Here is a 25,434-nt window from a genome sequence, read left to right on the forward strand (position 1 = left end):
GAAGCGTTTCTACCCCATAAATTATTGAGAATGAATAACACACACACACACACACCAGAATTCCACAAACTTGATTTGCAAATATTGTCAAATTAGATATTTATAAGATAATGAAATACAGCTTTTTACAGAAGATGTGTATTACAGCTGTTAAAAATCCTTCAGAACTATGAATGAGAAAAGCTTGAAGCTAGAACTTTCTAATTTTCTTGATAGACAAGTGGTATGCTGCCTCTGCCCCTGCTCTTTTATTTCCAACCTTTGACATTCACTGATCTTCTTTAACTGCATATTTCCAGGATTGATAAATCAGGAATACTTCAGTGCTTTCATTTAGACAAGACACCTGAAGTTCAAGAGAACAAAACAGCCAAGCTCTTGAAAGTCATTACACTTTGCTAGACCAGTGATTCTTGACCATATCAGGTCAGGCACTACTCTGCCCTTTTTTAAACAAATATTTTGTAATACCCCTTGACTATACTGAAATGAGATCCATGAGTAATATAACCTGTCTATTTACAATTAAATTATGCACATACTTCCTTAACTGCAATACAAAATAGCAATAAAGCAAAAGTTATTTATAATATAGTATTTGTTTCATTATAAATGCTCAGACTTGTCTACAGTAGGAAACATAATAAAGTAGTCAGATATGTGTGGCTTGTACATTAAATCACTGTGAATGCAACAACTACTAATGAAGTCCAGCACAGGTGTGTTGGGTTGTCAACTCTAATACCACGAGTACCACGAGTGGCATCACTGTTGGTGACATTTAGAGAATCCTTGTTCTGAACAAAATGAAAGTGTAATTCCCCTTCATTTAGTGTATATAAATTACCATGCAAAAACTTATTTGTGTTTATATGTAAAAGGAGTTAAGTGCTAAATTGGGTAACTATAAACAAATTTTTCACTTATACAGATGGCTGATAGGACATTCTAAAATCATGGAGAATGTGGGATGTGATTTTTTAAATGAGAGATTGTCCTTCATATTGTAATGTCACCTGTCCTCTCACTAAATGCCTATAGTGTTCCCCAATCATAACCACAACCCACGGCCCCACAAGTATCTCAGAGAACCTCTGGGGGTGTTACCACTTCTACTGAGAATCATGTTCTAGGTATGTTGACTGGAGTACATATAATTAAAAGGTTTTAAAATTTCTAAGGCCAAAGTCCATCCAAATATAACTCACAGTTGTCCCTCTACACTCTAGACATGTCAAAATGTAAATCTGATCATGTCATCCTTAATGCCAACCTTCTTTAAACAATTTGTGACTCCCCACTGAACTCATAATGAAGACCTAAATACTTAGCGCAGCCTGTGGTCCCCTCCTGATCTGACCCTTGTTGGCCCCAAGTGCTGGTGGCTCTCCTGGCTCCCAGCACTACAGTTATGTTGGTCTTCTTTCAGCTGCTGGAATAAATCACATCATTTTCACCACTGCACTTTCAGCCCTGGCCCCTGACATTTCATACTTTTTTTCAGTCAACTCTTGCGCTTCCTTGAAATTGCAGCTCAATGATCACACCCTCAGAAGAGTGTTTGCTGATCTCAAAACAGGGTTAGCACCACCACGTATACCTCTTCTCATAGCCTCCACAGCAGGGGTAATTTTACGTATATGTATAGTTGGATTCATGTCTGTCTGCTCTGGTAGCCTTTGAGCTTACTGAGGGAAGGAACCATGCCTGCTGTCTCTTCTCAGTGACTGAAATACTTAGCCCCTCACATATTCCATTGAGTGCATACACAGATGACTGAGTAGACAAAGGGATGGTTGAATGAATAAATGAGCAAACATATGCCTATAGCTAAGCTGACATTCCTGGGTCAAGCCTAGTTGGGTCAGTGAGTTTGTTTTCTAATCACAGCAGAGCTCACACCCAACTGCTTAGAGAAATTAATGCTCTCATGTATGACTTATTTGGCAAGAGCAATATGTTAACCTTCTAGTGTGAAGTGAGAAGGGGTGTGGTTGAGAAGTGCAAGGGAAGATGAGATTCACAGCAGAGGGAGTAGTACTTTTGTATTCTTCAGCTGAATAAGTAATAAATAAATCTATTCTTGTCATTTCAAATTCCGATAATACCCTGAATGAAAAAGTTTCCCATTACCTTCTAGTCCTCTGCCCAAAACATTTATGATTAACAATTGGTTGTACATTCTAATGGCCATAACCTCTGAATTTAATTATATATATATATGCATAGATGCAGACATAGCTCTCCTTCTCTCCCTGTTTTAATTTTCCTTCAAATATAATTTTATTTGGATATAAAATATGTAAAGTCTTGTGGAAAAGATAGCATGTTCGATTTGTAAAGTAGATGACTAAAGTACCTGAAAGCAGTACTTTGGTCAAAATAAATAACGACATGTTATTTGTTATAGATGAATTGTGCCTCCCTCCCACTCATATGTTGAAGCCCTAACCCCCAGTGTAGTGGCATTTGGAGATGAGACCTTTGGGAACTAATGATAATTGGATTTAGAAGAGGCCCTCATGGTGGGATTAGTGCCCTTATAAGAAGAGATACCAGAGCGCTTGCTCTCCCTCCACTGTGTAAAGACACAGAGAGAAGGCAGCCTTTTGCAAGTTAGTAAGAGAGCTTTCACCAGGAACTGATCTGCCAGCATCTGGATCTTGCACTTTCCAGCCTCCAGAACTATGAGAGAATAAATTTTTGTTGTTAAATTTTTGTTGTTTAAGTCACCCAGCCTGTGGTATTTTGTTATGGCAGCCTGAGTGGACTAAAGCATTATTGTAGCAGGTGATATAACCATAATTTCCAGGATAATCTAATGGCATCATTTAGTCCTTAATTTAAACAAATATTTGTTGAGTACCTACTATGTGCCAAGAAAACAAAGGCTCTGCTTTCATGATGCTAACAGTCTATTGGAGAGTAGGGGTGAAGGGGTTGGGAGATGCATTCAGTAGACACTAAAAAGCAAAGAAACATATGCTAGATAAATGCCATGAAGAAAAATAAAGCACTGGAAGGAATTTTACAAAATTCAGATGTAAGAAATGCCAGATTTCTTTTAATCTCTAAATTAGTAAACTTTTTAATGAACCTTCAAATGGGTTTCAAGGGGAAATTTAATCTCAGACATTTTGTGGACTTCTTCCAGTTTCCGGGACAAGCTGGACCTTTTTTTTTTTAGTCCACTCTGATTACCACACCAGGCTAGTTGTCCACTTTTACCTGGTCCAAGGAAGAAAGGAGGTTTTGCTGCTTCCATATCAAGCTTGACACTGGGGCCTTTGATTATAGCGGTTGGTCTCTATGGGTGCCGAGAGGGAGTGTGGTGTTCCCTTTTGCTGTTCTTGGAATCTGCAAACCCCTGCTTTCTCCTTGTTATAGCTCTACAGATCTCCCTCCCTCCTTAGTTAGCTACTTCTGCCTTTAGGTCAGGTGACTATGCTCTGGTGCCAGAAACTGCTGCCTTCAGCTCTGCAACTTGAAAAACCCATAACCAATGTTGCTGATAACTCAAAACACAAATTTTAGTTATCTTCTTACAAGAGAGAAGAAAGATAACCATTCATTCCTCCTAGTCTTTTTTTTGTGTGGTTTTAATAAAACGGTCACAAGTTAATCTCTCAACAGTTATTTTCCTGGACCTTTATGTAAATACACATTTTTATAAAAAGTTGAACTTGTGATTTACTGTTTCATACCTGCTTTTAGCACTGAGCAATACTTATGAGAACTTTCCCCTGTTGTTAAATATTCTTTTCAAACCTGGATTTCAGTGGCTGTATAAATATTAAATAAATATGAAATTGTTGATACCCAAATTTAGACAATTAGGTTATCTCCAGTTTTCCTAATTAGAAGCAATATGGTTGTGAGTTATAATATATATATATATATATATATATATATATATATATATATAAATCTTTAAGAGCAGCTCTAATAATTTATTTCTTTAGGATAAATTCTTAGAAGTGGAATTATTGGAGCATGAATGTTTTTAAGATTCTTTTTACATTTGTCATAAGCATAGTCTGGACATGCATTTATGAACTGTAATACAATACAGTTCTTAGATTTGCCAGGTGGGAATGCTCCAGCAGTCATTTTTGTTTGTTTGATTTTTTATTTTGTTTTTGTTTTTGTTTGTTTTAACATCTTTATCGGAGTATAATTGCTTTACAATGTTGTGTTAGTTTCTGCTGTATAACAAAGTGAGTCAGCTATACGTACACATATATCCCCATATCCCCTCCCTCTTGCGTCTCCCTCCCACCCCTCTAGGTGTTCACAAAGCACCAAGCTGATCTCCCTGTGTGATGCAGCTGCTTCTCACAGCTATCTGTTTTACATTTGATAGTGTATATATGTCAATGCTACTCTCTCACTTCGTCCCAGCTTACCCTTCCCCCTCCTCGTGTCCTCAAGTCCATTCTCTACGTCTGTGTCTTTATTCCTTTCCTGCCGCTAGGTTCTTCAGAACCATTTTTTTTTTAAAGGTTCCATATATATGTGCCATATAGTAGGAGCTTAATCAATATCACAGTCTCCCCACTTCCAAGGAGGAAGTTTTAAACCTAGAAGCAAAGAAAGTAATTTGCAATGGAGAAATGAGGGTTAGGGTAAAGGGCATCTTTCAAAATGCTGTAGGTCAACTGGTCTTCAAAATTGTAGTCCCAGACCAGCTGCATCAGCGTCACCTAGAAACTTGTTAGAAATGCAGATTTGGGGACTCACTCCAGATGTACTGAATCAGAAACTGTTGGCGGGCCCAGTGCTCTGTGTTTTAATCAAGCTTTCCAGGTAATTTTGGTGCTCCCTTGTGATTCTGGAACACCACTGCTTTGAAGCTCTTATTATGAAAATGTTTTATATGAATTATTTAATTTAGTCCTTCTGTTTTTTTAAAAAAAGCATTTTTAAGAAGAGAAGCATACTGTTAAAAAAAAAAAGTTAACTGGGCCACCTGAAAAGTTATTAAAAACCCAACGTAACATAAGCCAAATAATAAGAAATTCTTTCTCCCTCAGAAAAGACTTCTACCTAATTTGAAAATATAGGATTCCAGGTAAGTGTACATCTAGAGCATATCTGGAATGTGGAAACAAAGATCACACGAATCAGAACAGAGGCTATTTATCCAGAGCTTGCTATAGCAAGTCAGCCATCATCACTTGCATTTAGCAAAGACTCAAAGTCAGGAGGCGGAGTAGAAAAGATTATAGTGAAAAAAACAGGGCTTCAGCTGTGCTCTAACCAGAGGTTGTTGACCTAGGAAAGCAGGAGGTGCACAAACAAGAAGTGGGACATCTAATGTAGTTGCTTTGGGGAGCATATTTGGCTTTCTGTGGTTAGTCTTGAGCTGGAAGCAGGCAGGAGGAGAAAAATAAGGAAGCTAGCAGTCATTGAACAAGTCCTGACCTTCCTGGGCTGGTTGCCACAGAGATTGTCAGCGTTTTATTGTTATTTATAGGGTCTGGCTATTGTTTGTATGTCAGTCTCTCAAGAAACCTAGAAAGAAAGGGCACATATATAAAGGAATGATGTATGCTTTAAAAAGGTTACAGTTACATTATTTATCAAGTTTTTTGGTTATAGGGAAAAACAGTTAACATACTCATGGACCCTACTATTTCTGTTTTGATTAACAAGGCATTTTGAACATTAATTTATATAAGAAATAGTGCCAATCCAAATATTATCTGAATTTAACTTTCCTACGTGTATTCCAACTGTCACGGATTTTGTTCATGGGGAGTAATAGAGGTAATGAAGACAATACATGCATGACATAATTAGTGGTAAAAAAACAACATATTCTGTCAAAGCAAAAATTGCACTGGACAAAGTTAACAGGTAAGGATGACTTCTTTCAAAGCTATTGCAATAGAGAGAGAGCCCAGAATATAATCTGAGCTCAGTTTCACTGAAATGACAGTCAGGAGAGGCTTTCAGAAATGGAGTGGGGGGCAGGGACCCTAAGCCATCTGTGTTTGCTAATTGACCTTTCCCAAAGGAAAGAGGAGGTAGTTTTACAACTTGGAGCAATGTGCCCACAGAAGGTAGGAAGATAGGCTTCTACCCTTTTATAGAGACTGGAGATGGGGGCTTTCTCTTCCTTGATGATTACATTTCAAAGGGATGGTTACCAGACCCTTGCAGAAGAAGACATCCTAGCTTGGAAAACTGGCAAGAGGCTTTTAAAAAGATTTACATCCCAGGGCTTCCCTAGTGGCGCAGTGGTTGAGAGTCCGCCTGCCGATGCAGGGGACATGGGTTCGTGCCCCGGTCCGGGAAGATCCCACATGCCGCGGAGCGGCTGGGCCCGTGAGCCACGGCCGCTAAGCCTGCGCGTCCGGAGCCTGTGCTCCGCAACGGGAGAGGCCACAACAGTGAGAGGCCCGCGTACCACAAAAAAAAAAAAAAAAAAAAAAAAAGATTTACATCCCAAAGGGCCAGAGAAAGAATTTACAATTACAAGTTTTCTGAAGTATAACGCTCTAAGAAAAGGGAAGCCAGAGCCTAGAGTCAGGAAGAAGTCTATCTAAAGTTTAGTCAAGCTGAGTGAAAAGTTAAGGCCCTCTTGTTCAACACCCAGTCTTTTATTGCTATAGAAAACACCAGGGACCTTACACTTAAGGTTAATAAAATTCACACTGAGAAGAAAACATCCAGTTTTAGTCAGACTCTCATTTAATTCAGAGTGTTTTTGCATTCTTTGTGCTGACTGTTGATTGGTAAGAAAGTGAACACTGTTTGCTGTAATTTAAATGCAATTATTTCATAAAGGATTGTGCAGTGGTGGGCAGGATGGGTGATGAAAGCCCTCAGATAGGGAGTATTTTGAACTGCTTGGAATCCTTAATGGATGTACTGTGTGTATTTTCAAGAAGAGCGTTTCCTGTGTGGTTGACACAACGGTGGCAGAGGAGAAACATTCTGCAGAGATCATTGGTCCAGTGATGGAGCTCTGTTGTCAAACATAATTTTATTGCAAAGCTCAATACATAAAAAGAAAAGGAAGAACTACTATAGTTATGCTGCCTCCTTGCTTCGCTTCGTTCCCAGAAGTGGCCCTGCGGTATTCCCAGGGAACTATCAAGAAACACATTTTTTTCTCACTTGACACTTTCTTTGCACTTGGCTTCCACAGCAACACACTCACCTGGTGCTCCTCAGGCACCCCAGTGATGTCTCCTCTGCTTTCTTTCTCAGTTTCCTCGGCTGGTTCCTCCTTCTCTACTGCATATCTCAGTATCAGAGTTCATCAAGACTCTGGCCCTCTTCTTGAGTGATTGCATCCTTCCCCAAGGCTCTAAATTCCATTAAAATGCTGGAAATCCCAGTGTGTATCTCTGGCCCCATCATCCTTTCTGAGCTCCAACGTGAGTATCCATTTGCCTACTTGACATCTACACCTGAATGTTTTATACATATCTCACACTTAACATGTTTTCCCATCTCATTAAATTGTACCATCGTTTACTCAGATGAGCAAATCAGAATTATAATTTTCATTTCTGCTTCTTTCTATCCACTCATGGAATCTTTTGTTCTTACCTATCCCTTTACTTCTCAAATATACCCACTTCTCTCCATCTCCACAGCCACCACCCTATTCCAAGCCATTGTCTTCCCTTACCTGAACCCTGGCAAGGGCCCCTGACAAGTTTACTTACTTTCTCTCACATTTACATCCCCACTGTCACTTTTCTCCTTAAATCACTTTATTGTTTTCTCATTTGTTGTCTAATAAAACATGAACGTCTCACCAGCACATCCAAAACCCTCTGGATCCAACTTCTGACTACCTTTTGGAGCTCATTTCAGGTTCTTTATTCTGTGTTCATTCTTCTCTGATAGTACACACCAGATGTCTTTCCTGTCTCAGGGCCTTTGCACTTGCTCTTCTCCTGGTTCCTCTAACTCATGGATCCTTCATGTGTATCAGAAGAGCTATATCGACTGTCCTTTGATTGCATGTTTTCCCTTTAACCTAGTTGTTCTCTATCACCATCATGCCAATGTCCTTGATAGTCTTACTGCCCCAAGTGTGATTCACGAACCAGTGGCAAGAGCATCACTGATGCTCTTCATGAGCCTATGTATGGACTTGTGAGGAATGCAGAACCCCAGACCCCACATCAGACCAAATAATCAGAATCTGCGTTTTAATAATATCCCCAAAAGATGCATATAAACATTAAGGTTTAAGAGTGTAACTTTGAAACACTGATCACAAATTGTATTTCTTTGTTAGTTGTATACTTGCTTATTGTCTGTTTCCATCAGTGGTGTGAATTCCATGAAGGTAGGGACCTTGTCAACCTTTACTGTTGTATTCTAGTACTTAGCATAGGTCTTGGCATATGGTTGGTAATAAATACATATCTGATAAATGAGAGATTTATTCTAACTTCCTCAATTGATCCAGGATAAAACTGAGGCTCAGAAAAGGGAAGTGACTTTTTTGAAATTACATAGCTATTGTTAACGAAGCCAGTGCAAAAAAAAAAACAGAGAGAGAAAAGTATTCTTGACTACTTAACAAAGTTTATTGTGTGTGTGTGTGTGTGTGTGTGTGTGTGAGAGAGAGAGAGAGACCTTGAAACCAATTATTCTGGATGATATAACAAGGCATAACCTAAAACTTCCTTAGCTATTGTCCCTAATGGGCTTCTGATATTAATAACAGTGATTACTTATTTATACTATACTTTGTCATTTACAGAGTGTTTTCACGTATACTAACCTATGTGAAAATTTACCCAGAATTACTGTCATGTTTTCATTTATTAAGAACAGAGAAAGTGGTAAACAGAGCAAATTTGTAGAATTTCTTTATTCATGGATCAAGAGATCACTGGAAAAGGAAAAAAGAAGAGAAAGTAAAATTTCTCATAAGAATAACTGTCAAAGAACTGATTTAGTGGAGTGGATAGCTCTTTGGACAGATAAGAATTGTCTTGTGGTGGTTGACAGTAGTCTTGGAGGGTATCAGAGGTAATCCAAGGATCTAACATAGAGTCAGTAGAAGTGGTTCATAATTTATTTTAATTATCATTACTGGACTTCCATTTAGTTCAATGGACAGTTCCACCTAATTAAAAATGCTATGGTTACATTTTGCTCTTCACTCACAGTTTAAAGTTCAGCTATTTCTAGCTCCTAATTGGCATGCCACAAATAAATCATAACATTGAACTTGCAGTTCTCTGAGCCTGACATTCCCACCTAATTTGAAATATACATTCTCTGGAGCCAGAGGTGTTCACCTCAGACTCTGAATCTGTTCTTTTCTCTTACAAGAGGAAAGGCAGTGGAGGGGAGATTGTTCTCATGGTGTGGTTGATGGACAATCCATGTTCTGAGGATATGTTAGGATCACTGTCCATAGACAAGAAAGGGACCTAAAATCATCCAGTCCCACCTGCCTCCAGTACAAGAAACTATACAGCATCCTGATACAGGGCCATCCATGTATTCTTCTTTTTTATTGTGATAAAATATATATAACATAAAATTTACCATTAATACATAAAGTAACCATTTAACATGTACAATTCAGTGACAATAAGTTCATTCACAATGGTGTGCAACCATCACCATTATCCATTTCCAGAATTTTTTCATCACCCCAAATAGAAATTCTGTACTCATTAAATAATTCCCCATTCCCCTCTCGTACTACTTTGCTTCTCTATGTATTTGCCTATTCTAGGAATCTCATATAAATAGAATTATACCATATTTGTCTTTTTGTGTCTGGTTTATTTCACGTAGTGTAATGTTTTCAGGGTTTATTAATGTTGTAGTATGGATCAGAACTTCATTTTTTTTTATGACTGAATAAAATTCCATAGTATGTATATACTACATTCTTTCTGTCCTTTCACCTGTTGACGGACACTTGAGTTGTTTCTACCTTTTGGATATTGTGAATAATGCTGCTATGAACATTGGGGTGAATGTATCTATTCATGTCCCTGCTTTTGATTCTTTGGGGTGTATACCTAGGACTGGTACTGCTGGATCATATGGTCATTCTATATTTAGCTTTTTGAGAAACCACCAAACTGGTTTCCACAGCAGTTGCACCATTTTACATTTCTACCAGGAATGCACAAAGGTTCTAGTTTCTCCACATTCTCACCAACATTTGTTATTTTTCAGTTGTGTTTTGTTTTTATAATAACCATCCTAATGGGTGTGAAGTGGTATCTAATTGACACCTAGGTATTCGTAAACACTTCCTGAGCCAGGGCACTCAAAACAATACCAGAAAGCTATTGTGGATCATCCATTACTAAATCTTGCCTCCCTCTAGCAGTGATTCTCAACCTAGGTTGCACATCAGAATCACTTGGGAGCTTTTAAAAATTCTAATATTCAGGCTGCAAACAAGACTAATTAAATCAGCGTTTTTGAGGATGGGGGCCTAACATCAGGATTTTCTAAGGCTCTTCAGGTGATTTCCGTATGTAGCCAAAGTTGAGAACCGCTGTTTACAGCCTGCTCACTGGTCCTATGTAGTCACACAACCTCAGGTCATAAAGTGTGACAACCCTATCACTGAGCCTTCACTGACAACCCCCATAAAATAGCCATTTCTTCACCCCGCCACTGAGAGTTCTCTCTTCCTTTCTCTCCTTGATTTCTTGCCATAGTTCATATTACTAGCTCACTTCACATATTTTCTTGCTTATCTATTTATTGCTATCTGTTTTGCTTATTTTTGCTTCCCTAAGACTACAACAATGCTTAATGCAGGATAGGTGCTCAGAAAGTATTGTTGAATGTGCACATCCACCAGAGGGCAGACAGCAGAAGCAAGAAGAACTACAGTCCTGCAGTCTGAAACAAAAACCACCTTCACAGAAAGATAGACAAGATGAAAAAGCAGAGGGCTATGTACCAGATGAAAGAACAAGATAAAACCCCCAAAAAACAACTAAATGAAGTGGAGATAGGCAACCTTCCAGAAAAAGAATTCAGAATAATGATAGTGAAGATGATCCGGGACCTTGGAAAAAGAATGGAGGCAAAGATCGAGAAGATGCAGGAAATGTTTAACAAAGACCTAGAAGAATTAAAGAGCAAACAAACAGAGATGAACAATACAATAACTGAAATGAAAACTACACTAGAAAGAATCAATAGCAGAATAACTGAGGCAGAAGAACGGATAAGTAACCTGGAAGACACAATGGTGGAATTCACTGCTGCGGAAAAGAATAAAGAAAAAAGAATGAAAAGAAATGAAAACAGCCTAAGACACCTCTGGGACAACATTAAATGCACCAACATTTGCATTATAGGGGTCCCAGAAGGAGAAGAGAGAGAGAAAGGACCCGAGAAAATATTTGAAGAGATTATAGTCAAAAACTTCCCTAACATGGGAAAGGAAATAGCCACCCAAGTCCAGGAAGCACAGAGTCCCATACAGGATAAACCCAAGGAGAAACGCGCTGAGACACATAGTAATCAAATTGGCAAAAATTACAGACAAAGAAGAATTATTGAAAGCAGCAAGGGAAAAATGACAAATAACATACAAGGGAACTCCCATAAGGTCAACAGCTGATTTCTCAGCAGCAACTCTCCAAGCCAGAAGGGAGTGGCATGATATACTTAAAGTGATGGAAGGGAAGAACCTACAACCAAGATTACTCTACTTGGCAAGGATCTCATTCAGATTTGATGGAGAAATCAAAAGCTTTACAAACAAGCAAAAGCTAAGAGAATTCAGCACCAACAAACCAGCTCTACAACAAATGCTAAAGGAACTTCTCTAAGTGGGAAACACAAGAGAAGAAAAGGACCTACAAAAACGAACCCAAAACAATTAAGAAAATGTTCATAGGAACATACATATCGATAATTACCTTAAACGTGAATGGATTAAATGCTCCAACCAAAGGACATAGGCTTGCTGAATGGATGCAAAACCAAGACCCATATATATGCTGTCTACAAGAGACCCACGTCAGACCTAGGGACACATACAGACTGAAAGTGAGGGGGTGTAAAAAGATATTCCACGCAAATGGAAATCAAAAGAAAGCTGGAGTAGCAATACTCATATCAGATAAAATAGACTTTAAAATAAAGAAGGTTACAAGAGACAAGGAAGGATACTATATAATGATCAAGGGATCAATCCAAGAAGAAGATATAACAATTATAAATATATATGCACTCAACATAGGATCACCTCAATACATAAGGCAACTGCTAACAGCTATAAAAGAGGAAATTGACAGTAACACAATAATAGTGGGGGACTTTAACACCTCACTTACACCAATGGACAGATCATCAAAAATGAAAATAAAGAAGGAAACAGAAGCTTTAAATGACACAATAGACCAGATAGATTTAATTGATATTTATAGGACATTCCGATCAAAAACAGGAGATTACACTTTCTTCTCAAGTGCGCACAGAACATTCTCCGGGATAGATCACATCTTGGGTCACAAATCAAGCCTCAGTAAGTTTAAGAAAATTGACATATCAAGCATCTTTTCTGACCACACACTATGATATTAGAAATGAATTACAGGGAAAAAACCGTAAAAAACAAAAACACATGGAGGCTAAACAATACATTGCTAAATAACCAAGAAATCACTGGCAAAATCAAAGAGGAAATCAGAAAGTACCTAGAGACAAATGACAATGAAAACACGACGATCCAAAACCTATGGGATGCAGCAAAAGCAGTTCTAAAAGCCTACCTCAAGAAACAAGAAAAATCTCAAATAAACTATCTAACCTTACACCTAAAGGAACTAGAGAAAGAAGAACAAACAAACAAAACCCAAAGTTAACAGAAGGAAATAAATCATAAAGATCAGAGCAGAAATAAATGAAATAGAAACAAAGAAAACAATAGCAAAGATAATAAAATTAAAAGCTGGTTCTTTGAGAAGATAAATAAAATTTATAAACTGTTAGCCAGACTCATCAAGAAAAAGAAAAAGAGGGAGAGGACTCAAACCAATAAAATTAGAAATGAAAAAGGAGAAGTTGCAACAGACACCGCAGAAATACAAAGCATCCTAAGAGACCACTACAAGCAACTCTATGCCAATAAAATGGACAACCTGGAAGAAATGGACAAATTCTTAGAAAGGTATAACCTTCCAAGACTGAACCAGGAAGAAATAGAAAATATGAACAGACAAATCACAAGTAATGGAATTAAAACGGTGATTAAAAATCTTCCAACAAACAAAGGTCCAGGACCAGATGGCTTCACAGGTGAATTCTATCAAACATTTAGAGAAGAGCTAACACCCATCCTTCTCAAACTCTTCCAAAGAGTTGCAGAGGAAGGAACACTCCCAAACTCATTCTATGAGGCCACCATCACCCTGATACCAAAACCAGAAAAAGATACTACAAAAAAAAAAACTTATAGACCAATATCACTGGTGAATATAGATGCAAAACTCCTCAACAAAATACCAGCAAACAGAATCCAACAACACATTAAAAGGACCATACAACATGATCAAGTGGGATTTATCCCAGGGATGCAAGGATCCTTCAGTATATGCATATCAATCAATGTGATACAACATATTAACAAATTGAAGGATAAAACCATATGTTCGATCATCTCAATAGATGCAGAAAAAGCTTTTGACAAAATTCAACACCTATTTATGATAAAAACTCTCCAGAAAGTGGGCATAGAGGGAACCTACCTCAACATAATAAAGGCCATATATGACAGACCCACAGTAAACATCATTCTCAATGGTGAAAAACTGAAAGCACTTCCTCTAAGATCAGGAGCAAGACAAGGATGTCTACTCTCACCGCTATTATTCAGCATAGTTTTGGAAGTCCTAGCCATGGCAGTCAGAGAAGAAAAAGAAATAAAAGGAATCCAAATTGGAAAAGAAGAAGTTAAGCTGTCACTGTTTGCAGATGACATGATACTATACATAGAGAATCCTAAAGATGCCACCAGAAAACTACTAAAGCTAATCAATGAATTTGGTAAAGTTGCAGGATACAAAATTAATGCACAGAAACCTCTTGCATTCCTATACACTAATGATGAAAAATCTGAAAGAGAAATTAAGGAAACACTCCCATTTACCACTGCAACAAAAAGAATAAAATACCTAGGAATAAACCTACCTAGGGAGACAAAAGACCTGTATGCAGAAAACTATAAGACACTGATGAAAGAAATTAAAGATGATACCAACAGATGGAGAGATATATCATGTACTTGGATTGGAAGAATCAATATTCTGAAAATGACTGTACTACCCAAAGCAATCTACAGATTCAGTGCAATCCCTATGAAATTACCAATGGCATTTTTTACGGAACTAGAACAAAAAATCTTAAAATGTGTATGGATACACAAAAGATCCTAAATAGCTAAAGCAGTCTTGAGGGAAAAAAATGGAGCTGGAGGAGTCAGATTCCATGACTTCAGACTACAGTACAAAGCTACGGTAATCAAGACAGTATGGTTCTGGCGCAAAAACAGAAACATAGATCAATGGAACAAGATAGAAAGCCCAGAGATAAACCCACGCATCTATGGTAAACTATCTATGACAAAGGAGGCAAGGATATACAATGGAGAAAAGACAGTCTCTTCAATAAGTGGTGCTGGGAAAACTGGACAGCTACATGTAAAAGAATGAAATTAGAACACTCCCTAACACCATACACAAAAACCAACTCAAAATGGATTAGAGACCTAACTGTAAGACCGGACACTACAAAACTCTTAGAGGAAAACATAGGAAGAACACTCTTTGACATAAATCACAGCAAGATCTTTTTTGATCCACCTCCTAGAGTAATGGAAATAAAAACAAAAATAAACAAATGGAACCCAATGAAACTTAAAGGCTTTTGCACAGTAAAGGAAACCATAAACAAGATGAAAAGACACCCTCAGAATGGGAGAATATATTTACAAACAAATCAACGGACAAAGGATTAATCTCCAAAATATATAAACAGCTCATGCAGCTCAATATTGAAAAAACAAACAACCCAATCCAAAAATGGGCAGAAGACCTAAATAGACATTTCTCCAAAGAAGATATACAGATTGCCAACAAACACATGAAATAATGCTCAACATCATTAATCATTAGAGAAATGCAAATGAAAACTACAATGAGATATCATCTCACACCAGTCAGAATGGCCATCATCAAGAAATCTAGAAATAATAAATACTGCAGAGGGTGTGGAGAAAAGGGAGCCCTCTTGCGTTGTTGGTGGGAATGTAAATTGATACAGCCACTATGGAGAACAGTATGGAGGGTCCTTAAAAAACTAAAAATAGAATTACCATATGACCCAGCAATCCCACGACTGGGCATATAACCAGAGAAAACCATAATTCAAAAAGACACATGCACCCCAGTGTTCATTGTGGCACTATTTACAATAGCCAGGTCATGGAAGCAAGCTAAATGCCTATCGACAGACAAATCGATAAAGAAGATGTGGCACATATATACAATGGAATATTACTCAGCCATAAAAAGGAACAAAATTGGGTCATTTGTTGAGATGTGGATGGATCTAGAGACTGTCATACAGAGTGAAGTAAGTCAGCAAGATAAAAACAAATATCGTATATTAACACATGTATGTGGAACCTAGAAAAATGGTACAGGTGAACTGGTTTACAGGGCAGAAAGTGAGACACAGATGTAGAGAACAAACGTATGGACACCAAGGGGGGAAGTGGTGGGGTGGTGGGGGTGCTGTGATGAATTGGGAGTTTGGTATTGACATGTATACACTGATGTGTATAAAATGGATGACTAATAAGAACCTGCTGTATAAGAAAATAAATAAAATAAAATTCAAAAAAAAAACTTCTGGGTTATTTAATAATGAAGCATTCAGAGAACCCCTTTAATTTTTTTCCTATTTATTTTAACAAAATTTTCTAAGGAAAATTTATCATAAACATATAAATAATTTTTAAAGCATGTTTTAAAGAGAATATTCTATATACTTAAAGCATCGTCTCTTGGTTAATTAGCTGTTTTAGCAAAGAGGGTATATTTTGCTTTAAGAAGTTTTCTTTATAATATGTAACTCTTATACAGTTAAGAGTTGTATGTTAAACGCAGCAAAAAAATAAACAACAACAAAGTATTGTGGAATGAATGAATGAATGCATAAATCTACTCTTATTTCAAAGGACCATCCTCAGATAGTTAAAAATAGCTTTTATGTCTCATCCTTGGGTCTTCTCTTGTCTAGGTAAAAGCTTTTCTATACCTGCAGCCTGTCTTCAAAGACATTGAAGAATAAACCTCACCATTATGAACACAGTGTCTTTCACTCAGCAAGTAATTGTGCACTTCCTATGTACTGCATCCACCTTTACACTACACATGCTGTAGATTAGACACCGTGCCAGGTGCTGGGAATTGTGGTGAAAAAGATAACCAAAAGTGAGTCTGTGGGGGTAGGGCACAGACAATAACATAAGTAATTTCAGATAACAATAAATGTTATAAAGAAAATGAAAAATGTTTGTTGGCTGTGGCACATTAAATGGGAGTTAATTTTAATCTGAGACCTGAATATTGAGAAGAAGCATTCCAGGAAGAAGGCACAAGTGTAGAGACCTTGAGGGGGGAACAAGTTTCAGAGGGGCTCTGAATCAGAGCCTCTGAGAAGGACAAGGAAAAGAGCATTATCACCTCCTTTATTAGACACTTTACCTCAATTAACATGGCCTAAAATCAAAATAGTTTTGGATAGCCAAAACATGCTACTGAATTCTTTTTCCTCATTGAGTTAAATCTTACTTGTCCATTTTTCGTACTGTCGATAGTTGGAATTTAGGTGTGGAAGGGTGATTTAGATGGACGTACCTCAAATTTCTTTTCATCTGAACCCTAGTCATAAGGACTTAAGTGAAGCAATAAAACCACTTGTGAGCAGAGTGGAACTTTCTGACTCCTTATTCCAGTTGTCACCTTGTCTTCCATGCCAGGCCTAATGGAAAAAGTTTTGGACAAAGCCAGAGCCCAGACTTCATGGGCTGCTGCGATTTGGGACCAGCAGCCATCTTGGTTTTCAGTCAGAAGAGCTCAGTAAAGACAGATCTTTCTTGGTTCAGTGAGACCTGTGTTCCTAGTGGTGGCCTACAGAACAAGCAGCTTCTCCCAGACTAGCCACTAATGTGCTCTGACAACTCAGTTCCCCTCTCTGGGCCTTAGTTTCTCTGTATTGAAATGTGCGTTTGGGTCTAAGAGTTTTAAGATCCTTTGAAACTTCATTTAAAAAGAACATTTTACTACTGTATTAAAAATGAAACTTTTCCTGTAGCTTCTGAATAACCTGCATTCATTATGCTTTTATTGATAGGGGACACTCACTTCCAAGTTAGTAAGACAAAATGCTGAGTTGACAGTAGGAGGGCAGGGTTTATAGAATCAAATCAGTTGCTGAAATTTACAAGAACACAAATTTGAACTGTTATATTGGGCACCAAAAGAAATGTAGTTCAGGGCAGTGAAAGGAGTCCCTGAGTTTATTGATTGTCTGCTGTCTTTCCAATGGGCTTTGCAGAATACGGGATCAGTTTGTCCAGGTCAGCCATATAAGAACAGCCTTCAGCCATGACCTACTCCTTGGACAGCCCACATGCACACAGCAGCTTCTGCGTGGGCTGGGATGCGGTACTGAAAACAGGGTGGTCCTTGTATTCACACAGTGGTTCAAGTTACTGTCATTCACTCATTCAAAGTCATCTTTCCTGCATTCGATAAATATGAATGATACATTGAAATTGAATTTGTCAGTGGATAAAACAGACGGTGTCCCTGCCCCATGGAGCTTACAACCTAGCTGAGTAGGTGTGCCAAACAAGAATCAACCAAAAAACATTTCTGAGCACAAGCTGAGGTCAGTGCTCTGAAGGAAAGCCTCAAGTTCCCTGATGGAGAATCACTGTGCAATCTCAAGATAGTTAATCCACCTCTCTGAGCCTCCTCATTATGTAGGAGTTAACCAGGATAACATGTAAAGTGACAAGTGCAGACATTGGCATATATTAGGTGCACAATATATGTGTGTTGCAGCTTTGATAGTGAAGTTACCTTCCTGAAGATGAATGAGGAAAAGACTAATTTTCTTTCCTGTGTCTCAGAGTTTCCTTCAATTCTTTGTGTTTGTGTGTCTTCCAGTTCCAAGGAGGGTTTCGGGTCAGTGGAGAAAGTTGTGCTGCTCACATTTCTGTCGGCTGTTATCCTGATGGCAGTCTTGGGGAACCTGCTGGTGATGGTGGCTGTGTGCAGGGACAGGCAGCTCAGGTGAGTCACGTGAGGCAACCTCATGAGGAAACCTGGGTGGAGTTCTGGGCTGTCCCTGGAAAACTGAGGTCTGAATTTATAATTTCCATTATAATTTGTAATTATGAAGGGAAAAAGATTCATGGGAATGATGTTTGGAAAATAGAGCATGGAAAAAAATCACGTATAATCCCATAGTTCTAACATAACCAGTAGTACAAGCACATAAGTGAATTTCTATCCTGTCTTTTTTCCTCTGTTTCCTATGTTGTTTTTTCTGTAATAGTTGTGATCACTCTATATATAATTGCTGAGAGCACATCTAATCTAACCTCCCCACTTTATTAATTGGTTCAGAGAAAGGGTAGATGACTAGTAGTTGATCTAGGATTTAAACATGGGTCTTCTGCTCTTTCTGCTTCATCCTTGGCTGCATTTAGAATCACTTGAAGACCCTTTTAAAATTACTAATATGTGGCATGAGTATGTCCCATGCAATATTTGTGATATATTAGAAAATTATTCATTGTTTATCTGAAATTCAAATTTAATCGGGCGCCCTATATTTTATCTGGCAAACTTGGGGGTGGGTAAGTGGGTTAATCACACAGAGTCCCTGGACTAATTGATCTGGGGTGAGACCTGGGCATCAATACTTAGAAAAATTTACTAGGTGATTCTAGTGTGCAGGCTAGATTAAGAGCCACCAAGCCGTAAAGGGGGATAAAAGATGCAGTCCTATCTCATCTGCTGCTTCCTCTTTAAGCAAGACATGCTCTAATCAAGAAAGTGTAAAAACTAAATTCTAACAAATGTGGCAAATGTGAGGCACATGGTAGTCAAAGAGTGGAAGACGGTGGAATTTGACACTTTTTTTTAAGGGGGCCCCTTGGGAGGGTGTTCTGAGAATGACTAAACCGAGGCCTAAAGGGTAGATGGAGTGTAGCTAGGCCAACGGTGGGGAGAGAGAGCACCCTGTAAAAACCCTTGAGACTCAGGGACTCTGTGCATCGGGGGCTCAAGTCAGGCCATTGTGGTCACAGGGGAGGGCAAGAGAGGGCTTCTGGTGCAAAGGGGTCTGGAGAAGTCTGAAGTGACTGGACCACGCATGTGACAGAAGGGGAAACTGAATCTCACAGAATATGTTGCACATCTGACTTTTCTTTCCTTTTCTTCCCTCCCTTCTTTCCTTCTTTCTTTGCTTCCTTTCCCGCCTCTTTTCTCTCCTACTCCTTTCCCCCTAACCTCCTTCCTTCATCCTTCCCACTGCTTCCTCCCTTATACTTTTTCACCCACAGGAAAATAAAAACCAATTATTTCATTGTGTCTCTTGCCTTTGCGGATCTGCTGGTGTCAGTGCTGGTGATGCCCTTTGGTGCCATTGAGCTGGTTCAAGACGTCTGGATTTATGGGGAGATGTTTTGCCTCGTCCGGACATCTCTAGATGTCCTGCTCACAACGGCATCGATTTTTCACCTGTGCTGTATTTCTCTGGATAGGTAAGGCCAGAGCCATTTGCGTAGTGGAGCTCCGTGCTGGAGACAACAGCCGGATGGCTATTGGGCTGTGTCTTTCTTTCTTCCCTAATTCATTAGAGGAAATGAATCTCAGAGAGGTAAATCTGGCTATTCACGTATTCATTCACTCTCCAGCTTTAGCACAGCACCCTTTTTAGTCAGGCATTCTCTAAGGTGCTGCAGACGTAGAGATTAGTAAGGCCAAGAACCTGCCGGCAAGGAGCTTACAGTCTAAGCTGCAATCATGTTTCCCACAGATAGAGCCCTAAGTTGTATACTGATGGCACGAAGAAAATTCTGAGGATGCTGAGAAGCAAGAATTAATCTCTCTGCCCAGTAGGCAGCAGGGTGGTTCAGAACGACAGTATTCTGTTTGAACATGACCTTCTGAAAATGTGTCTGTATCATCATTTTGTGTGCATATTTAGGTTTGTGCCTGTGACCGGGGAGCCTCTTTTCCAGAAAGTCAAAGGTGATTATAAAATCCCAAATAATTGTTTGCTTTTTGGACCCAAGCTAGCATTTCATTCTTGTTGCATAAATGTGTTCTTCTTCTTCACATTTGACTTCAGGAGGCCTAAAGATTTCTATCTTTGCCTCATTTGTTGGAGGTGCATGTTTACCATTTGTATCAGCACTTTTCATTTTCCAATTCCTGCTTATTTATATTCAATAATAAAGTCAGAATGCAGTTGAAAAGTCATACTATTACACTAACATATGCTGCCATCACTGTAGTCATATCTTAAGGGTAGTTCCCAAAAGAAAGTGTGGTGTGAAATATCTCATGTTAGCAGAATTGCCAGGGACAATCTCTTACTGTCTCTTGATTAGTCCAGAAGACCCAGCTTTCCACCTAGTCTTGGGATAGGTCACTGTTTCTTTATTAGAGGAATAGGAAGAATAGTTGACTTAAAATTAGAGATTGTGCTATACCTAAAATATATACCTTTTACTGATGAACCTAGTGGCAGGGCAGGAATAAAGATGCAGACGTAGAGAACAGACTTGAGGAAGGGGAAGAGGTGGGGGGGAAGGGGAAACTGGAACGAAGTGAGACAGTAGCATTGACATATATACACTACCAAATGTATAATGGATAGCTAGTGGGAAGCTGCTGCATAGCACAGGGGGATCAACTTGATGCTTTGTGACAACCTAGAGGGGTGGGATAGGGAGGGTGGGAGGGAGGCTCAAGAGGGAGGGGATATGGGGACATATGTATATGTGTAGCTGATTCACTTTGTTGTACAGCAGAAACTAATACAACATTGTAAAGCAATTATACTCCAATAAAGATATAAACATTTTTTTAAATAAAACAAAAAATGTACCTTTATACACTAAAATCAGAGTTTTCCCAGGTAATTACTCATGCTGTGAAAGATCCTTAGGGACTGAAACCAGCTGAGGGAACAGCAAATTCATCTCCAATTTTATGGAACAGGTGCTTATTGATTAGAATGGCATGCGTAATGGCCTGATCTATTTAAATTGTACATGTTCTCTCTCTCTTGCTCTGCCAAGAACGTATAGATGAATGTACATAATTTAAATGCAATGTATAATGAGATTCCACTCTACAACTAGAGAGGGTAACATGGGTAAAACAGAACTGTTGGTTGGCAGGCAGAACCATAGTGTCACAATTTGAAATTTGTGTTTATTAGCTTATTTGCAACAATCTGATTTCAGTGCATGAAAGACTTTTTAAGACAGTCAGTATATACTGTAAAAAAAGTTCACATTAGAAAAAATAAAATGTGAGGAAACAGAAAATATATGGACATCCTGCAGGGTAGCCTGCATGTGATCGTTGCCAAAATAAGTGGTGAGACTAAAAGTATTATAGGAACTTGGAGAAGGCAAAGTTGAGGAGATCAGGGCACCTGGAGGTAACCTTGAGGTTTGGGCAAAAAGCCTGAGTGGGTGGGGAGTGAATAATGGGGGAAAACGTAGAATCATCTTCCTGATGTGGATGGTTTTCTCTGGGCAGCCTTGAGAGAAGAATTGAAGGTTTCCTAGGAAGGTTTGGCTTCAGAGTTCCAGGTTGACTCTCACCTTTTGAAACCATGAAATTTTCCCTGAGTAGGCCTCAGTTGTCATGAAGCAGTATGGGCTGGTAATTAAGAACCATCGGCTCTAGAATGGAGGTAATCCAGGTTCAAATCCCAGCTCAGCCAGCTTTTAGCTCTGAGAATGGTGATAAGTTACTAAGCCTTGCTGAGCCTCGGTTTTCTTACCTCTGAAAATGCGGGCAGTAGCACCTATTTTATCAGATGGCAGTTAGGGTGAAGTTAGATGATCCATTTAAGGCATAGCATTGGCCCAGCTTGGTGCAGCCCTCCATGTTAGTGGGTGTTAGTTCCAGTTTCTTGTAACTATCCATACAACTCATGATCTTTCTTACCAAACTTGGACCTCCTGCTCAATGCATGGCTTTTCCAGCAGCTGCCACATCCAGAAACCAGGTAGTTACTCTAGACGCGGTCTTCCCTTATCCCCTACATTTAAATAATGACAAGTCCTACTGATTTTCCTTCCTGCACAGATCCTAGTCTATTTCTTCCCATTTCTGTCATCCTAGTGCAAGCTAATATCATCTCTTGTATGTCGCTGCAACAATCTCCCATTTTATCCCCACTAATTTATCCTCTATTTTATCCCTGCTAATCCGCTTGATACTTACAAGATCTCAGTGATCTTTTAATACTGCAGCTCTTATCCCGTTGTTCCTTTGCTTAAAACCCTTCAATGGCTGTTCATTGCATCGAGGATAAGACCAAATTCCTTGACCTGTAGGGTTTTGCACCATCTATTTCCTGTCTATGTTCCCATCCCCATGTCATGCCCTTCATGCCCTTCACCAGCTTCACTCGACATTTTTTCTCTTTTTCCAGTGCTCTGTGCTCAGCCACTTCAGCCTTGGCTCATCCCTCTACCCAGAAAGCTCCTTTGCTCCCTCCTCTCTTGAATGTCTTTCACATTTTAGCTCAATCCTCTCTTCCTTGCAGAAGTCCTCTCTGAGCCAATCAAAACCATCCTTCTCCTTTGAAAACTTAGTGCAATTGTGATTAAAACCACAATTGATTTTTCTTTAATTTTTTCTTAAATGTCTCTATCTCCCCCAATGGGAAAAAGATCAAGGACATGAATAAGGACAAGGCTCCTCCCCTCACAGAACTTACCTTTTAATTGGGAGATTGATAGTTTACTAGTAATTACATAAACACTGACTTAGGTATTTTGTAAACACCATTGAACAAATGGACCGTTCAGCATATTCTCTTTTTTTAATAGTTCTGCCAATAATTCCATTTCCTTCTCTGATAGTGGACATCAAAATTCTAATACTGTAAGTTAAATGGAGTCAAATGGTTTTGTTTTCTTCTGGGAGTCTTGGAAACTTGCCATTTATCTCCCATCATTTCCTGTCCCAAGAGTGACATTCTCATTGAGGTAGAAGGTTCACTCCGGATGTTACAGGACATTTTAGCCTGCAAGAGTATGATTTATTTACATCTAGCTTCTATTTTGCTGTATTCCTCCCAGCATGACAATTGGGCTGCCATGAGACAGCCTGAAGTACAGAGTGAATGTCTCAGAGAGGTGTGATGTTGCTGCTCACCAAGTGACTCCTAGCAAGGTATCTTGTCCTTCTCTCTAAAGCTGCCCTCAGTCTTTGGGGGTGACTGATATAGGGTAGTGCCTCTCGAGCAAGAATGCTCACCTTGATTCCTAATTCCACCCAGATGGCAGACTTCTGTATCAAAGTAAAATGCAAGACTTCATTAATATATTATTGAATGCATTTCTCCAACCACCATCTTCTATCCACTGTGCTTCCTGGTGCTTTGAGAATCGAAACCTATTAATGAAAGTTTATTGACTCATTAGAAGTATTTTCCAAAATATGATTTAAATACATGCATCATATAGTATGGGTCACGGGAGGTCAAAAACTGCATTAAAGCTTTACATACAGTTGATTATTTTAAATCTGAAGTTACTGTGAAAATTAAAACCAACCAAGTATTTGTAACAGAGTACTGGTTTTTAAGTGGAACATAATGCAGCCATTAAAAACCATGAGAAATAGCTCATGTGTTGTCCTAGAAAGATATCACTGGTTTATTATGTGGGGAAGAAAAGCAAGTTTCAGACTTTAATGTTTAGAATAATTCCACTTTTTTTTTTTTTTTTTTGCGGTATGCGGGCCTCTCACCGCTGTGGCCTCTCCCGTTGTGGAGCACAGGCTCCAGATGCACAGGCTCAGCGGCCATGGCTCACGGGCCCAGCCGCTCCGCGGCATGTGGGATCTTCCCAGACCGGGGCACGAACCCGTGTCCCCTGCATTGGCAGGCGGACTCTCAACCACTGTGCTACCAGGGAAGCCCTAATTCCACTTTTATAAAGTAAATATATAGATGTTTGTATCTGGGTGTACATGAATGAGTGAGTGTGAGAGAGAGTAGGAATGAAATTGTACCAAACTATTAACAATGGTTATATGGGCACAGTAGGGGGTAGTGTTGGCTAGGCTGGATGGTCGTTTGGATTTTTGTTGGGAGCCTTCATTTTTACTAATTTCTGAAATATGTATTCAGTTTTCTCTTTACTAGAAGTTAATACTTCTTGAATGTAAGCATGTCCACAATAGCCTTTTAGCTGAAAGTGCTCCTGGGACAGCACATTCCTCAAATCGCTGAGAACATTTTGACTTTAGTGTTAGAAGTTCCCTCTGAGGTCAGAACAAGGTGGGGAGCATGGACATCTTTCTGACCAGTGAGTTCTCTCTGCCTCCTCACAAAATGCCCTAGGATCTACCCCCAAGGGAGCCTTCACCATCTCCTGTTGGCAGATTCTTCCTCGCGAGGACCCTCACCGTCATCTTCGATCACCCCACCTCAGTTCATGACCTTGTGTTTGATCTATTCCGGCAAGATCTTTTATAATCATCACAGTTTTTAAAAAATCATAATAATAATACCTGAGCATTGTAAAAACAAAAAAAAGTTATTTCACAAGTAAAAATGTAAAAATGTCCCCATTTCTTCCTCTCCACTTCCACCGCTGTACACCCTAGAGAGTTAACAACTGTCAGTAGTACCCCCCTCTAAATCCCAATCATTTCACATACAATAAGCAGACTTGTTATGAACATGTTTTTAGTTTATTCAAATGGGTTTATTAAATAAGACTTTGAAGACGGCTTTCTCTGTATATATCCTAATGAATTGCCTGAGTATAGTGTTTTTACCAACTTGCTTCTCGGATGATGTATTACTGAGGTCTTTTTCAGCATCATGTAACAGAAAATAAACTGATTGGTTCATAGCTGAAAAGTCAGGCTTCAGACATGGCTCTGCAGGGCTTGAACATTATCATCTAGTCTAGCTCTCTCCCTGTGTCTCTGTCTCCCTCTCCTTTTTGTCTCCTTCTTTCCTTCTCTTTCTCTCTGTGTCTCCCTCTCTGTCTCTATTTCTCTATGTCTGTACCCATATTTATATCTGTCTCTTTGTCCCTATGCTGTTTTGTTGTTGGATTCATTCTCAGGCTGTGTTCAGAAAAATAGCTATAGGCAAACATATGTCTTAAACCAT

At 39.0% G+C, this 25,434-nt stretch overlaps 1 protein-coding gene across 3 annotated transcripts in view; it reads left to right on the plus strand.

Moving 5' to 3' along the window:
- HTR4 (5-hydroxytryptamine receptor 4) overlaps positions 1-25,434 on the plus strand; it is a 322,803-nt gene that overhangs the window by 225,078 nt on the left and 72,291 nt on the right. For 2 of the 3 annotated variants that reach the window (XM_049708053.1, XM_033406830.2), the window contains exons 5-6: positions 18,210-18,335; positions 19,613-19,813. In XM_049708053.1, coding sequence (XP_049564010.1) covers positions 18,210-18,335; positions 19,613-19,813 — 327 coding nt within the window. The remainder of the gene's footprint in view (positions 1-18,209; positions 18,336-19,612; positions 19,814-25,434) is intronic. The other variant, XM_049708054.1, reaches the window with a different exon arrangement.

The sequence above is a fragment of the Orcinus orca genome, chromosome 3 (assembly GCF_937001465.1).
Source record: "Orcinus orca chromosome 3, mOrcOrc1.1, whole genome shotgun sequence".
NCBI lineage: Eukaryota > Metazoa > Chordata > Mammalia > Artiodactyla > Delphinidae > Orcinus > Orcinus orca.